This window comes from Patiria miniata, unplaced genomic scaffold (genome assembly GCF_015706575.1).
Source record: "Patiria miniata isolate m_02_andy unplaced genomic scaffold, ASM1570657v1 HiC_scaffold_7, whole genome shotgun sequence".
Taxonomy (NCBI): Eukaryota; Metazoa; Echinodermata; class Asteroidea; order Valvatida; family Asterinidae; genus Patiria; species Patiria miniata.
In genome coordinates, this window is record NW_024037074.1 from 35,624,555 (window position 1) to 35,643,004 (window position 18,450).

General features: G+C 40.4%; 1 protein-coding gene across 6 annotated transcripts in view; it reads left to right on the plus strand.

The window, feature by feature from the left end:
* LOC119744784 (ankyrin repeat and death domain-containing protein 1A-like) overlaps window positions 1-18,450 on the plus strand; it is a 49,339-nt gene that overhangs the window by 11,074 nt on the left and 19,815 nt on the right. For 2 of the 6 annotated variants that reach the window (XM_038220917.1, XM_038220918.1), the window contains 4 exons: window positions 7,380-7,637; window positions 8,238-8,297; window positions 14,964-15,067; window positions 16,563-16,661. In XM_038220917.1, coding sequence (XP_038076845.1) covers window positions 7,380-7,637; window positions 8,238-8,297; window positions 14,964-15,067; window positions 16,563-16,661 — 521 coding nt within the window. Of the gene's footprint in view, window positions 1-7,017; window positions 7,638-8,237; window positions 8,298-12,838; window positions 13,076-14,963; window positions 15,068-16,562; window positions 16,662-18,450 lie in introns of those variants that run through there. The other 4 variants (XM_038220916.1, XM_038220919.1, XM_038220920.1 and 1 more) reach the window with 4 other exon arrangements.

The following is an 18,450-nucleotide window of genomic DNA, read 5'->3' on the forward strand; positions in this document are numbered from 1 at the left end:
GCGCCTTCCATCGTTTGTTGACAAATGTTTGCGGAGTGTTTTTTTTCAGGGGGGCGGAACCTGGGGGGGGGGCAGCGTTTCAAAAGGGGTCACCAATGGCGGTTCCGCAAAAAATGCGCCCCAAATCTGAATAGGGCCGATGGACCGTCGTCCGATCACAGCAATTTCGAGAGAACAAGGGGGGGGGGGGAATTTGGGGTCGGAAGGAGCCAAAACTCAATTAACGCCCGTTGGGGGCGCCCTACAGTAAGGTAGCCGCAAATAGAGGGCTTGTTTTCAGGCCAGAAATCGCATTCAGAGATTTTTTTCTAGCAATTTTTTGATGAAATATGAGTCATCCATCCTTCCTCGTGCCGTACAAGTGGTTTGGGGAAATTTTTCAGAACCTCGCTTCTCTATAGGGTGCAGACCAGTAAATCGGTCCGAAATTGCCTGCGCCGGCCAAATCACGATTTGCATGCCCTCAAAATCTTCGGTATTTGGGCATGCTGTGGGCCATGAACTTGAGGGTTTGTAAAAAATATGGGTGGAAGCCGTGCACAGGACTGGGAGCTTGCAGTTCTGTGTAATTTGGATGTAATTTGGACCCTAAAAGCGCTCTATTTTGCAATGGAGTGTAGGCATCGTTTTTCAAAATGGCGATGGGCTTCAGGACTATTTTCAGGTGTGATCATCTTCAGATGGAAATTTCTCCTAAAAGTCATCAGTTGACCCCCCGAAAATTGAAAAGAAAATGAAAGATGATGAAATAAGCTTTAATTAGATGTGCGTCTCGAACACCTTGGAGAGTTGTGAGTATTTTTCCCGAATTTTTGAAGTGGGAGCATTTACCATTGGGGTCTATGGAAGTTTATTTACTGGTCTGCTACCCTAACGGAAGGCACTGTTCGAGAACAACCAAAATGACATCGTCATACATCATGAATATTGGATTTGATCTTGAATATTCATTTATAAGATGGTTCCGCCCATACAGTTTCGCCGCGAATTTTAACGACTAGGGATGTGTTGACATCGTATTGTGCGGTACCTGTAAGTGTAATCCGGAAGATCATAGTGCTGAAAATAATCCCGAGTCCGCTGTCAAATTGACGGTATCCTGGGAGTGGTTTTACTAGACTAAGGACGATTTGTTACTGACTGTGTATCAAATAGTATTTGCTTTCAGTGTATTTCCGTTCACTCATGTTTGCAAGATAATTAAATCGGACCATTTTGTAGGCAGCCATTTTTACTTTGTATTACAATAATTTGTATTACATTAACACTATAATGTTGCACAACACAAAGTCAGTACAAACCTCGAAGTACGATCTTCCGTGGCGGCCTAGAATACCGTACACTCTGGAATCTGAACCAATCAGAGTGCTCGCATAGAATTCGCAAGCGATTCAAAATACTCCCATATGTTGTGTACAAAATTGTAAACGTATTCGGCAAGTTTAGTTGTTTATTTATTTATTTATTTATTTCTGATCTTTTATCAGGGTATCCCGTTCATATATAATGTGGTCTTCCACGGGGCCCTGAACATATAATTATAAATTAATTAAACAAAAACCGAACAATTTAAAGGATTAAAAGTGTGTAAAATTATCAAAACAGATCATATAAAATTATAACCGTTGAATTATAATCATTAAATAAAAGAGACATGAACGTGTTTACAACATAAACAATATAAATGTGTATCTGAAAACGAAAATAGACAAAAGTGCAGATTAAGAAGTTAAATTTAATAATAAAATCACAAAATAAGTCCTACATGCAAATATAAACGAAAAACGAAGTTAAAAAAAAACTATTGTAAATAAAAAAAAAAACAGTAAAAATAAAAAGGAAAAAAACCCAGTAAAAATGAGTACATGTACCCTTAACATGCTAAAAACAAAAACAAAACAAAACAAAACAAAACAAAGCAAGCAAGCAAGCAACATAAAAAAACACCCCAACAAAGAAACAAACAAACAGCCCAACACCCCAACAAACACCCCAATAAACACCCCAACAAAGAGCCCAAACAACCAAACACCCAACAAACACCCCCCCCCAAAAAAAAGGGGAAACATGAAATTGTAAGTGATAAAGACAATAAAAATTAGTACATGTACACTTAACATTCTAAGAAAACGTACAATTAAAACAATAATTTGGGAGCAACTTAAACGGTTAAAAAGTTAAGTGTCATTGTTGACTTAAAAGACCCAATTGAGGCTGCTGATCGTGTTTCTTTATTTAAACTATTCCAGACTGTAGCCCCAGCAACAAAAGAACTATGCTTTAAGTAGTCTGATTTATATTTAGGAATGAACAGGGTGTCCTCAGTTGCTTGTCTGGTGGAGTGATGGTGCATGTCAGATATTTTAATGAAATCTTCTGTCAGGTAGGTAGGGGCAAGATTGTTGGTACATTTGTACATGAGTACTGCTCGCAGGTAGCAAAATCGTTTTGGTAACGGCATCCAGCCTAGTGTATTAAATAGTGCACTTGAAGGAGTATCATATCCTTTACCTAAAATTAATCTGGCAGCACGTTTTTGGAGTTTATACAGCTTGTCTGTGTGCATGTTGAATCTCTCTGACCAGATGACAGTAATCAAAATGGGGTAAGATAAACGCATTGTAAAGTAATTTGACAGAGTCAGCCGGAATATATGGTTTCACCCGGCGAATAATACCCAATTTTGCTTGCACAGTACTCACAACCTTGTCTATCTGATCAGTCCATTTCATCTCATCATCAATGATCACACCTAGACATTTAGTTTTATGAACTCTTTTAAGAATAATGTTATTTACCTCCACTCTGAAATCGACAACGTCTTTGAGTTTTGCTCTAGATCCTATGATCTTCACATTGGTTTTATCATAATTTAAAACAAGACGACTTGTATTCAGCCAGCTAGAGATCTGCATCAAGGCAACAGATAATTTGTGTTCGACATCCGCAGTCGTCTTGCCATTAACTGTGAGAGTTGTGTCGTCGGCGTACATGCATGTCAACAATACCGTTATTAACCGACGAAGGCATAGAGTTAACACAAATAGAGAACATTAGTGGGCCTAGGATAGAGCCCTGTGGAACACCATTCACAACACTCTGAGATTCGGAATAGGCTTTGTTCAAATAAACTCTTTGTGTGCGACCTGACAGGTAGCTAGCAAACCACTTCAAAGCACTCGCTGAACAGCCAAGTGAGCTTAATTTAGCCAGAAGAATTTCGTGGTTGACGGTATCAAAAGCTTTTCTGAGGTCTATGAAAGCCACTCCTGGCAGGTTGCCATGTTCAACATTTCTGCTCCATTGATTGACCAGTTTGGCAAGAATTGTGGTTGTGGAGTGCATTGGGCGAAATCCTGACTGATTAGGATGCATTAGATCATGTTCATTGATAAATTCATACAACTGATCACAAACGGCTCGCTCTAATAGATCTTACTTACAATTGGCAAGATAGAAATGGGACGATAGTTACCTACATCAGAGGTATTGTCAGACTTAAAGATTGGTACCACTTTGGCACTCTTCAATCCTTTAGGAACATATCCATGCATCAAGGACATATTTATGATTTTGGTTAAGGAATGAAAGATGGCAAGGCAAGCAACTTTTAGTAAACGACAGCTGAGTTGATCATCCCCTGTAGCTTTGTTAACATTCATAGTTTGGAGAGTTTTTTTCAACAAAGCAGGTGAGACCGGCCTGAGATTAAAAACACAATCGTTACCACCAGGTTCTGATACATCGGTGAACACAATACGTGTTGTGACTGGCAAGTCTTTTGTGACGTTTTGCGCACAAGTCACAAAATTAAATGCATTTATAGCAATCTGATCACTATCGCTGCAGTCTGATCCATTGACCTCAATCGAACTGGCCGGGGGAGAATATGGCCTTGCTTCGGGGTTACTTCTTTAAGGCAACTCCAGATCATTGCTGTTACCAGCATTATCACGGATCAGACCACAGTAATGATCGGTCTTTTGCTTCTGCAACATGTGTGTAACTTTATTGCGTAAACATCTATACTCATTCCATAAATTCTGACAATTATGTTTGACGGCAGCCTATTATGGATCTGATCACGTTCTTTCATCAGCTTAACAATGTCGTCTGTGACCTAAGGACAAGCATTATGCCTAATTTTACAGAGTGGAGCATGCAGGTTCACAATTTCCATAAAACTATTTAACCAGGTTTGCCAGGCTAGTTCAATGTCAGTTATGTTAGCAATAGCATTCCAATGTACTTTTTCCAAATCATGAATAAAATCTTGGACATTCATCTTCTTGAATGGTCTATATTTCAATGTAATTATGACCTTGTTGAGTGGATCATTTAAAATTAAAACAACGAACTGAATTAGTTAAAAAATGATCACATATACTAGTACAAAATACACCATTATCAGTAAAAACATCTGGATTATTTACAAATATTAAGTCGATGAGAGTGTTGCTATGGCTGGTGGCCCTTGTTGGGGTGGTGATCACTTGAGCAAATCCATATAGAGAGGTATAAAATTTCAAGCTATCAGTTATTGATATTAGGCCAAAAAAAAAAAGTCTCCGGTTTCTGGTATGGAGCTTGCCCAAAAAGTGGTGCGGCGACGCGGCTGTTTTTTTTTTTACCTGTTTTTTTTTGCTTCAAATGTCTGCCGATGACTGCAAATGGTGCCCGACTAAACTTAGTGCAAATATTGTGGGAGACCAGAGAGGCCACATAAAGCTTATTCTCGATCATAACCCCATCTAAAAACACGTTAAAATTGTGCAGCAGCAGGATTCCAGTCAAACCAGTGAGTTTGGCGGTTTTGAGACATCATCTTTCATTGAAAAAAAAAACTTTTTCATTTTGCCGACGCGCATGGCTACGGCGACGCGCGCGCATACCAGAAACCGGAGACTTTTTTTTTTTGGCCTTAGTGACACCATCCATAAAATTACAGTTAAAATCACCCAATAAAATGCACTCCTTGTTTTTAGTTGAGGCGGTTGCTAAAACTTCATCAATTTTATCAAAGAAATCAATACTCGTGCTCGGTGGCCTATAAAATGCACCACCAAGGATAGGGGATTTATATTTGTTATATTTCACTTCAATCCCCACACACAAGTCGGTAATTGATCGTCAATAGTCAGCATCATTTGGTCTGGGAACCAGTCTACGCGCATTGCAGTGATATTGCGTGCGTAGAGCCAGTAATAACCGTATGTAAAACAATATTACCCACTTGGCATCAAGTCTATATAGACATGCCATAGAGCTAGACCTCAGTGATAAATACACGCACTTCCCAAAATTTTTAAAAATACTCACAACTCTCCAAGGTGTTAGAGACACCCATCAGAGTAAGGATTATTTCATCATCTTTAACTTTCCGTTCATTTTTGGGAGAAAATTCCTTCCTTTACAAGCAGTTCTGAGGCCCATCGCCATTTTGAAAATGGACGCCAATGCTCCATTGAAAAATAGAGTTATTTTAGGCCCTAATTTCATCCAAATTTAACGCGAGCTCGCAGCAGTCCTCTGCACGGCTTCCACCCTTCTGTTTTTACAAATCCTCAAGTTCACGGCCCTCAAAATGCTCTAGTACCTGAGAATTTAAATTGTGATTTACAGGTCTACACCTTTATAGCGTTTGTTGAACTACACTCCATTGCAAAATACATGTAGTACTGCTTTCCCGTAGTATTATATAGAAATAGCGGGCGCGCTTCGCAAGAATTGAGAAATTGGAAGGCAACCTGCAGTGCCTTATGGGCAACGAAGCATCACAAGCACGCTATCGTATCCAGCTTTTGATGATGTCGGGGGGGGGGGGGGACCGCACATCCGCGCCGAAATGTAGACACGTCTTTTTCTCCGGACACTTGCCCTCCGTTAAATCAAAGAGGGGGGGGGGGGGGCTGGTAACCATCTTCCAAATGGGGGCGCTCTTCAAAACTGACCATTATTATGCATACTACATAATTATTATATGGACATTTTCACGTCGCATTGTAATGGTTGTTGAGTGGGTTTTCATTGGTGGGATTGATGTCAGAAGAACTCTATACAAATTTATATAAATCATTGCTGACCAAAAAATCTGTCAAAAAAATCCGCCGGGGGGAAAGCCAAGCCCCCCCCCCCCCCCCCCCCCCGGATACGCCACTGATCACAAGAATGCTGTAACTCGACAAAAACAATTCCTTTATCCATGTTAATGTATATTACAAACATTACACGTACTTTGGTTTGGGGGCCATAACGTCAATCACGATGATGTTATGACTTTTACTTCCGTACCATGCATTTTTACTTTCCATACCATAATTACCGGCAACATATTGCTTATTCGTTTATCTCGTCTTAAAATTTTGCCTGTCGTGTCCAGCGGCCCACTTAATTGGCAAACCTTTAAAAAACAAAGTTCCCGCCCGAGTCAACAAGTGGGTCTCTGCATATGGCGAATCGGGGGGGGGGGGGGGGGTTCAACCGCTGACTAATGTTATGATACTAGTAAAATGGGGTCACAAATAATAAATAGAATGCAAAAGTTCCTAATTCTCAAATTGCCTTCGAATGCAAGAGAAAGCATTGTAGATTTTAAAATTTCCCGTGCGAATTTCCCTATAGTAGGACGTGCCGTCAACCCCCCTCCCGGCTCCCGCCCACCATTCGTATCTCCTCCAACACGCAATATCCACCCTCAAACCATGCCATTGTATGACTAGTTTGTAGAACTATTTTACATGATGCAATTTATTCCAAACATCGCTTCTTTTTTTCAAAGTAGCACCAAACACCACAATGTGAAGGGTCTTGGGCCGGGCGTACCAGCATATAATATTAATGTGGGATTTTTGGAAACTAGCATACATCTGACGTACCAGTAATAATGCAGATACTTTTATATGCAAAGCAGTCAATTTATGACGGTCTGGCAATTGGCCATGGTCATACGTGACGCACAAATCTATACGTCGTGTGATATTGGTTATATTAGCAGCTGTTTGGTTGCACTGTCTAGTAATCGGCATGTTGGAAGAGTGCTATTGGTTATATAAGCAGCTAGTTTGTTGCAGTAGTAATCGGCATAACTGCAATTGATATAATTTGAAGCAGTACAACTGTTGCTTGACGAGTGCTCATCCGGCCTTCTTTCACAGTACTTTGAGGCTGTGGAATTGATATGTATTTTGTGTAATTTCTCTCTGTATATAAGGGATCAACAATGAGTAGTTATTACAGTGGTTACAGTGGTAACTCATTAAGGCCAATAGATGAAGAAATCGGGCAACAAGCGTCGATCGACAAAAAGCCAACACCTTTACCTACCAGAGGTGTCAAATTTGTTAATCCTCATGATAATAACAATCGAATTCAACCGTCAGAAACGGGAAGCCACTGGACGGCACCGCGGCGGAATGCGGGGGAATCCGACGAGTTGACCGCGTCTGGTAGCGTCCTCAGCGGGTACGGCTCCGTCACAGAGGGTGCTCAGAGGACAGATATTTCGGGGAATGATCGGCGCAGCAGCGCTGCCCAAGGAGCGGACTTCGCAGACAATGCCTCTCGCCGAATGTCCACTGCGTCGCGTGTGAAAGCCAGGCTTCGCCATCGCCAGATCAGGGTTAGAAACAAGAGCAGTGGTAAGTATATAACAAACCGATTTTAAACACGAGGGAGGAAAAAGATCACAACCTATATAGCTGTCAACACTGATAATGTTATTCGAACGTTATATTTCAATTAACAAAACCCGCATTCTAATTACTGTTGATGTTGTTTTCTTAATTGGATCGACATGCTTGGACGAGTTCGCATGGAGTTCCAATAAGCAATGAATGCGTCTGATGTTGCTCAGAAAAAAAACACGTGCGTTTTACATCACATGACCTGTTTGGCTGGCAACATGTCTTTGCTCAGCAAAATGTGTGCTTAGCATGCTCCCTGGAAATGGTCCCTGCGGCTCCCTGAGCATAGTTGGCTTAATGCCATTCTGAAAAAAATAACTCGGGTCTATCACCGACCGATAGATCAAATAAAAAATCGATACGGCGTTCAATGGATAAGTGTACAACAATGTTAATCAATGTTTTGTGTGTATATTCTATGGACGCTTTTTTTTTCTTTCTTTGGATGTACTTGTGAATGAGAAAGATAAGGTAAAGTGTTAATTTTCAATATTTTAAATGGTCAGGTACGTCCTTATTTGTGAGAAATAATTCGGGTTTTTTTGTCCTTTTCAGGAAATGTTAGTGTTGCATCACATCTTACAGCGATTCCTGGGCAGTCGTATGAGCACAGACGTAAGTTTGACTAACTCTCTGAGCTTAAAAAAGTTGCTCTTGGCCGTGTTCTTTTCGCATGTCACCCCGAAAAATAGATGCTCATATACAACTAAGATATTTATCAAAATCAAAGCGACATAAAGGAGGTTTTTACCCCGACAAGAGTGTCTTTTTTAGAAATAAACCTGGGATGCATTTACAAGCTCTTTCAATTTAATATACGGCAAGACCGCCTTTAAAACTACATGTATAAGGAAACGGTTATTTTGACATAATAAATATCTGATCGTGCTTTCGCTCTTTACACGGAACCATATATTGCAGAACAATATTTCTACATGGTCGAGCTATCACATTATATTACATTAACGCGACCAGAGATTACATGGCTGCATGCCTCTGCAGCCTCTCTTCAGTCTTACCGCCCCTGCAAACGGCTCATGACTACAGGAAGTTGCTGCAACCGTACATTCTCGTGTTAGGATGAACTTTGCAATTATTGGCAGGCTGGCGCCTCCGTGTAAGAAGGGCGATGGTTTCCCTATCATTTTATGCACAATCCGAGTTTCAGATATATGTATTTTATGTTGTACTTAAAGTATATACTGTAGGATGCATAAATCAGCCCACATCTCACTGATAATTACGAAATCTGCTAAAATTTCCATGATATTAATGTTTAAAAACATACCAGACTGCTCTCAAAATCGATATTTGTCAGTGTTTCACGCCCATCTCTGTGTGTCCTCTGCATAAGGTGGCATTAATTAGTTTGTTTGGTGTGGCATTATGGCATTATGATCACTAAATGCGAATTGAGGGTATGCATGGTGGACACTACAATTTGGGATAAACCTGCTTCAGCAGCAGCAGATTATGTATATCCGCAAATCAATCTTGACCGAGTCGAATTCGTCCGCTAGGATGTTTTTCATCGTCAGTGCTAGTGGTCCTTGTAATTTGTGTCGGTTTTAGTTGGCGACTCATCGAACCACGTTCTCGCTCCCTCTGTTGTACCATTATGGCTGTGCTTCAGCTATGACTGTGAGCAATTTGGTCATAAAACGTTTTCTTTGTAGGCCTATTTCCATGTTAAGGATGTTTCGCGGATTTATGTAAAATCCATATTCATGAGAAGCACAGTGATGACATCTTGAGACTAAGTTATTCCAAGACATGGATGTGGATTTTATTCCCCTAAAGTAAAGTCAGCCGGTCCCTAAAGTGTGGTACGTATACGGCAGCCGCCGCTGTGGTGGATATCGAGCACGGTGCGCGTGAGATTTGCTCGGAATTTCACGGGTATAGAGCTGCTGAAGTTTGAAGTCTTGATTTGAATTGCATGATTCATCTTGTTGATAGCGACCTATACAGAAGAGTGTCTCATTATTTGAGTGCCCCCCCCCCTCCAAAAATGAGCCCCAACTCATCTCACATAAAAGTGCCACCCCTCATATGACGCCAGTACGCGGGTACGCCATCACCGCCAGCTGCCCTGTGCAGGTACAACATATACAGTCGACTCTCGTATAACAAGGTCGATGGGACTAGCCAAATTACCTCTTTATAACAGGAATGTTGTTATAAAAGGACAGCGAAACAAAGAAACACACAGAGAACCTGAGATTTGGGACCTCAGAATTTGCTCTTTATAAGCAGAACCTCTTTATAAAAGTGCTCTTTATAATGAGAGTCGACTGTAGTAACACTATAGCCTCCCTCGGTGGTCCATGGAGCATTCTATTTTCCCTCGGCTTCGCTTGGTCTCGAGAAAAATAGAATGCTTCATGGATCACCTCAGGAGGCTATATACTACACCACTCGAAGCAGTCAATATCTGTTTACAATAGTGCACTAAAAATGCCATTTAAATAAGTATTATTAAAAGTATTATATGTATCAGTAAAAATGCCATTTTTATAAGTATTGATATGGCATGCATCCATTTTGTTGCCATCGACTGAATAGCACAGCGGTTTCCGGTGTTTGTTTGTTTTTCGTTGCTTGATGTGAAATTCGTCGTAACGCAGAACCTGACGGATTCAAACTGAGGACCTACACAAGTTTTGAGGATGTGAACAGGCCGTTTTTTTCCGCAAAGGAGAAGCTCTACATAATACTGGATGCGTCTATATGCTTAAGACTTAAGTTTAGGTCATATTTTTTTTTCAATTAAGAATATTTAGGAAGGTTGCTTGGATCCATTCACTTTTGTCCGTTTGATGCATTTTCATGTTGATTTTGTTTTTTGAAATATCTCGGTGGAAGACCGTATAGTGAGTGGTGCTTTCCCAGAGGTCAGGGTGGTGTTCTAAGACGTCCGGGAAGGGACAAGGTGGAGTTTTTTTACGTTGCTTATAATTCGTTCCCACGAATTACTATTTCGTTCGCACGAATTACCATTTCGTTCGCATGAATTACTAATTCGTTCGTACGAACTACTAATTCGTTAATTTGCACGAATTACTAATTCATTCGCATGAATGACTAATTCATTCGCACGAATTACTGATTCGTGGGAACGAATTAGCTAAATCATGGGAATTAACGAATAAGTAATTCGTGCGAACAAATTAGCAATGTATTTTTTTCCACCCTGTGCCTTCTCGGGCTTCGTAGTGTTTTATTGGTGCAGAGCAGTAAATAAATTCCCATATAGGTACCCCGACCGACACTTCAAAGAAATCGGGAAATATTCTCGTGCAGAACCGCCTCAAAGTTGATCAAGAAATACATAAAAATTAAAGCTTGTCAGTGTTACCCTCTTTCTGTTCTTATTTGGAGAGGGTACTTTTAACCCATGACTTTTGGGGTTTTTTCTCCTCCAAAGATTATCAGCCTAAAAGCAGTTCTGAAACCCGTCGCCATTTTGAAAAATCATCCCTCCACTACGTTGCAAAACACAGAGTGTATAAATGTCATCCCTAATTTCCAAGAAATACAAATTCCGAGTCAAAGACCGGTGTAGAGCCGGTCGGGGCCCTTTCTACCATGCGCAGAACCCCATCCCCAAAGCGCATTGTCGCACGGGCTTAAAATGAATTTTTCTTAGGAATTGTTTGTGCGACTTTCTACTCATAAATGTATGAAAAACATTTGACATCCCTTTTTGATTCACTTTATGGAAAAGTGCACTTCTTTAAACATTAAAATATATGTTCCATGCTTTTCCGGACAACTGAGGTTGCTGATGCTGTGATATGTAATTTCAGGAAAACACTGTTCAGTTTAGGTGTTTTCTGTTCAATAATGAACCTAAAATTTGCTTATTGAAAACGTTTGCTCATTGGCTTACTGCCATGTACTGACACAACAACGAATCACCACAGAAATGAAAATTTACGATAAGTATCCAAAATGGTAGCAACTGTTTGTGTTGAAACAGCTTTAACATTGACGTTTCTGCCTAAAATGACATCACAGTTAGTTGCTCATGAATATGGAAATTCACATTAGCATTACCCCCCCCCCCCGAAAAAAAGACACCGAAATACCCTTGAAAATGGCAAAATGAAAAATAAAAATAAAGTTAAATGGGACGCAAAGGTGCATTTTCAAGGATTGCGTTAAAAAAATCCCATTGCATAGACCCTTTATTTGTCTGCACACTTGGAGGGCTAAGGGGGGGGGGGGTGCCCACCATGTCACGTGATACTAGGGACGCTCCTCATGATATAGGCCTATTTATGTAATGCTTACTTGCGCGCTTACGTCCCACAACCCCAAAACGGCGCATTAAAAAATTTTTATAAGTTTGTTTTATGTTGTTCAACACTATTAAAATAAGTTGGGACATTGGAAAGTTACAAAATAACCTCAAAACCGGCACTTTTGTTTATATTCTCACGTACTTGATAGAGTCTTAATTGTAGCTCACCAGTGGCGTATCCATGCAGCTTTTGATGTCGGGGGGGGGGGGGGGACCGCACTCGCACATCCGCGCCGAAATGTAGACATGTTTTTTTTCTCCGGACAGTTGGCCTCCATAAAATCCAAAAGCGGGGGGGGGGGGGGGACCCATCTTCCAAATGGGGGCGCTCTTCCAAACTGACCATTATTATGCATAATGAAAAGCCAATGTTAACGGCGCATTGTAATCGTTTTGGAGCTTGGCTTTCTTAAGGCTATTTTTTTGTCATTTGCCATACAAATGAAATGCTGAAAAGCCGTAGCCGTAGCAAAAAATGCCACATACGATAAGACTTGTTTACGTCATTTCGTATGGTCACAGTCAAACTTCTTCCTCGGTTGAATCATGTCTCCATGGTTGAATGGTTGATCCATATGGAGGAAGGAACACAAACTTGTTTTTTTCTCAACATGGAACATTCTTTCATGTTTGGCAGTGCACTTGGTTGTGTACGTCGTATCGTATTATCGATATCCATCACGGAGCATTCAGGACTTTTGTCCTGAATTATTCCTATCCGTTTGCCCATGGAGGAAAACCATGGTTTGCCCATGGTTTGCCTGATAGACGGCCGCCGCGCCGGCATAGTTTTCCTGGCGGTTTATTTCGCATATGCGCAGGTTGCCAGTCTATAAACGACCTTGGGTCGGTATGCAGGTCATGCAATCAATCAATGCACAAAATGCAACAGGTGGACGTGTACACATGCACGCAGGGCTAAGCTGGCTGAATAGTTAGTGTAGTGTCAGTGACACTTGCCTCGACAACACTAGTCAGGTGTGGACTGTGGAAACAGGTCTCTAAGTCTCGGTGAGGTTTGTCAAGAATGCCACCATGTCGCACTCCGGTACAGGCACATATTATGACTCGGAGGAAGAAGACATCTGTGAGTATTTTGGAACCGATCGTCAGTGGGAAGATTAACTTAAAGGGAATATACATCATTTGCTTTTGCTGTAATTTTCAGAAATGGTTGGAATTGGGGGGTTGGAAATATAAAGCAAATATAGTTACACTGACTTTTTGGAGGTTTTGGGTTCGAAAATGCTATAAAAACCAAGAAAAACGATCATTTTCCTGTAGTCTGGTTCCCTGACTCCATATAAGAAGAAACAGAGCAACTAGCAGTTTACATACATTGGGGAATTGTAAGGTTAGGGAACCAGTCTAGCTGGCTCGTACCCGTTCATAGGTTTGTAATCGATTGTAAACAAGTGCGATGGTCAATTGGGGCCAGTATTTGAAAAAAAAGCCAGTTGTTTCCAACGCTGATCGGCCGATCAGCGTTGGAAATTGATACAAAAATACCACTTTTCTTGAAAATGACAGTATACCAGGTGCCATAATTTTACAGGATGCTTTAGACTGTCATTTACCAACATCCTATTGGTATTTCGCAAAAACTTGGTAGTTTTATTTTTCGATGTTTGCAAATGTTGTATATTCCCTTTAACATTTTGTATTTTTCCGGCTCCTGTGACTGTGAATGTGAGGTGTATTCGACCATGGAGCTATAAAAAGGATATACACTGTAGCTCCATGATTCAACCATGTAGCCTTTGTAGGCTACATTGTATATGTCGAGCAATGGTTGCACCATGGAGGAATGTGGTTTTTGTTCCTCTATGGTTGCATCACCAGTACTTTTAGAATAGAAGGCACCTTTCCGTTAGCCTTCTAGTTCTAGCATAATGACAATGTTGTGATTTTTCGGGCATGTCGGGGGGTCAGCACTATGGCTTTTTGGAAATGCACTTTGATAAACGAAATACCTTGTCTGGAATTCCAATTTCTGAAAACACAAATCCACCCAAAAAGTTGCCATCGTTGATCCATAATTCAAATGTTTTGGAACCATTGACATTTGGATCATGGGACAATTTTTTGGGTGGATAACCGGTGGACAATCTGGGTTTTTACTTATCAGCCTCGCGTTTCCGATCTGACAAATACATGGGTCATGCTTCATGTGTATACATACATTGCGCATGTGCTGATCTTTGCGTGCCCTCAGCAGGTCAACTCTACATTCGGCTCAACCATTTGGGATGGAGGGGGGGATGCGTGCTTTGCATCGCGCAACAGTACATAAGGCCAAATAAAGTCTCCGGTTTCTGACATGCGCATCGGCAAAATGAAAAAGGTTTTTTTCAATGAAAGATGATGTCTCAAAACTGCCAAATTCACTGGTTTGACTGGAATCCTGCTGCTGCACAATTTTAACATGATTTTAGATGGGGTAACGATCAAGAATAAGCTTTATGTGGCCTCTCTGGACTCCCATATATTTGCACTTAGTTTAGTCGGGCACCATTTGCAGTCATCAGCCGACATTTGTAGAAAAAAAACCGGAAACTTTTTTTTTTTGCCTAATGTACGTTTTTTGGCGCTGAATACGCTGCTCTTTTTAACATTTGCTTTGGAAACCAATATCTTTTTAAATATCCAGGGTCAGGGAAAATCAAAAGGTCAAATGTGCACGACCAATGACATCAAGAAGAAAATTCTGCTGTCATTTTGGACCAAATCATTTTGCACAATATCCAGACTCCGAACTAGATTCTGAATTGTATCATTTGAGCAGAGTCATTTTTTTTAGTCTCCAGTGAGAAAATGGTACTCTTCTGACCAGGAGAACGTAGATCAGGGCGCTGCAAAATTAGATGTCGGACTACATATGTTTAAAAACGTGTGTATTGGTACTAAAGGGTCTTCTTATTTTATTTTAACCATTTGTTTTTTGCTCTGTCATTGTTCTTTTCTTTTGTTCACAGTACTTCCTACCGAAAAGAATTTCCATGAGATGGCCCGAACAGGCAACCTTGAAGAAGTGGAAAGAATGATCAAAGATCGGATCAATGTCAACTGCATGGATGAGGTACATGTGAACAAATGCCAAAGAAACAAACAAAGAAAAAAACAAAGAAGGAAGACTAAGCAACAGGCTTGCTTTTGCAAAACACTTGCAACAATATACTTCTTTTTTTCTTCCGTGTGATGTGGTTCACTGGCATTGTATTATAATGGCATCTGATGGAACAAAGTGCCATTTGCTACAAGTGTGTACAAAAATGCCATGCACCATATAAATAACTATTATTGTATACCATAATTTTCGCTTGATATTACTAAGGGAATAAATGTGTGCTCGAGAGGTTTTAATCACTCTGTTTAAGACTGTTTTAGAGTCTGGGTGCTGATAATTACCCGAGCCGGAGGCGAGGGTAATTATCAGCACCCAGACTCTAAGCAGTCTTAAACAGAGTGATTAATACCGACCGAGCACATATTTATTCCCATTCATAAATACCTTTTCAGTTAAATAAAATCAAGGAATTCGTTCAAAAAATCCCGATTTTGATCAACAAGTTCACTCCAGCTTTTTGAAACATCCCTCTAGCAAAATAATGGAGTGTTCAGCTGGCGAGTAAGATGTAAACAACCCTTTTATGGAGATTGACGCGCGCGAAGCACGTTCTGCGCGAAGTCGCGCAGAACGCACCTTGGGCGTTGCGTTTTGAATTTAGAACTATAAAATTCTGACTCACTGGTAGTGTTGCGCATGCCTACGTGAGGATTGTGAACGTTCAACCAATGAAACGGTAAGAGGCACTGGATTTTTAGGAGTCCACATTTTATGTGACACTGGAAAAGTGTTTAAGACCAGCTGGACATGTCTTTATCATCCGTTTAAGACCGGCCACGTGACGGGCTCGCGACCAATAGGAATGGCTAAACTGTCTGAGGTATTTATGAATGGTTCATTAATAAAACAGTTGAGTAATGACTTGTTAATAAATCATTTTGGGAAATGCAAGAATTTTTCATGGAGTTTTGGCATGCGCTCGTCTCTGGGAAACCTGAATTGATTGTTAGTTTTTCTTGTGCTACATTTACTTGTGCATGGTTAAGTAAAACCCAAAATCATGAAAATCTCAAAGTTTCTGACAGTGAAAGTAGAACACATAAAATTGTATAGTCGAGGTACTTATGATGGATCACAAGTACTTCAGAGAAGTCCAGTCACATGTCACTTCACAAGTCAAGTCACAAGTAAAGGAGGATGAATGACACTTAAGCAAGGCACTTAACCATTCTTGCTTTGTCCTTCGGATGGGATGCAAAGCCGTAGGTCCCATGCGTTGTATAAGGCCTAACGCACATAAAAGAACCCAGTAACGCTTGTCGCTAAGAGAAGTGGTTTGCCCCAGTGTTTCTGGCCTCCTAGTTATACTCCCTTGTGGAAGTCCTCAGGAGAAGAACCAACCAAATACCACGTACAATAATACTCCCCATCGGTGCACGAAATCTCACCATTTCTCACGTTTCCGGAGTCCCGTTCTCAGCGTTCTTGCTTTTTTCTTCCCTGATAGAAAGACCGTTCTGCCCTCCATCTAGCTGCCGGCCAGGGTCACGTGGAGGTCATCAGGACACTGCTTGATAACGACGCCAAGGCAGATGCTCCAGACAAGGTGAGATATAACCACTGGAGTACCAATAATCACTGAAACCGTCAATCGTGAAATTTTCCTAGCACAAAATATTACATTGCAAACATAGTTTACCAACAACTATGTCATGCAATGGGAGACTTTTGTGACGTATGATGGTAGCAAATGCAACCGTCCTTTTCAAATTGTTAACGTCGGGATTAAGCCAAATGTGCCCATGTTCAAGATAACTCAAACATTAGAAAAAGGACTGTGTATTTGCTGCCACCAAACGTGTCAAAAGTCTTCCATTGACATTGCAAAACACACAGAATCAGCTGAGTTGAGAACCATCCACAAGCATTAAATACATGATACCCTGCTTTTTGTTTTTTATTGGCAAAAGTTATTGGTGTCTGGCATGGGAAGGCTTGTACACAAGTGAAACAAAAGGAATCATGGACACCTTGCCCAGTGCGCCCTCACTGGGGACAGGTTTTGTCATTGAAATTAAAGGGAATATACAACATTTGCAAACATCGAAAAATAAAACTACCAAGTTTTTGCGAAATTCCTTAATAGGATGTTGGTAAATGACAGTCTAAAGCATCCTGTAAAATTATGGCACCTGGTATACTGTCATTTTCAAGAAAAGTGGTATTTTTGTATCAATTTCCAACGCTGATCGGCCGATCAGCGTTGGAAACAACTGGCTTTTTTTCAAATACTGGCCCCAATTGACCATTGCACTTGTTTGCAATCGATTACAAACCTATGAACGGGTACGAGCCAGCTAGACTGGTTCCCTGACCTTACAATTCCCCAATGTATGTAAACTGCTCTGTTTCTTCTTATATGGAGTCAGGGAACCAGACTACAGGAAAATGATCGTTTTTCTTGGTTTTTATAGCATTTTCGATCCCAAAACCTCCAAAAAGTCAGTGTAACTATATTTGCTTTATATTTCCAACCCCCCAATTCCATCCATTTCTGAAAATTACAGCAAAAGCAAATGATGTATATTCCCTTTAAGTGATAAAGTGTTATTCAGAAGGGCTGTGCATTTTCAAATAATTTAGTATTTGATTATTCCAACTTGGCCTTGATTGAATATTCGAATATTCAAAATGCATTGATCAAGTTTAAACAGTGTCAGCCTAAACTGGCCACCGATCGCGATTTGAGTGCTCCTGCAGTTGTCGAAAAATTGACAAGATCTTATTAAAGTACAAAGAAGAAGTAGCGAAATGGCCATTATTTTACAGAGTTTGAATAAGAAAGTTGAGATAATTTTCCTCATTGGAGGCATGGGAGCTCTTGAATCATGCGCCGTAGCGGGTTTTGACAAAAGTACGACATTTGACAAATAATAAAATCACGCAATTTGTGTGATTAGAAGGACAACGTGGGCATTTTTCATCATCTCCACAAGACCTCTCACAGTTTTCGAATATATGTATTTGAATATAAAAAAAGCTGTTCAGATATTAGGTTTAGGATCTTATATTCGAATATTTGGTATAATCTGAAGCTGTACAACAAACAGATGGTTCAATTATATGTTGTCTCCTGTTTGCATTTGAAATCCATTGAGTTTGATTGTACAAGCCTCACAGAATTTAAAAGGCTATTTAACTGTTTACTCAAAAAAACATCTGTTATTGGATTAAGTTGCTCAGGATTCGTAGTTGAATATTACCACAAGATTTGCATAAACAGAGATCAGCATTGTATTTTTTTTGTCAGCGGATGAAGTCTGCAATAACGCATAAATTAATATTGGTTGATAGAACTATTACATCTACTGAAATTATTATTAACAGGTCATGCA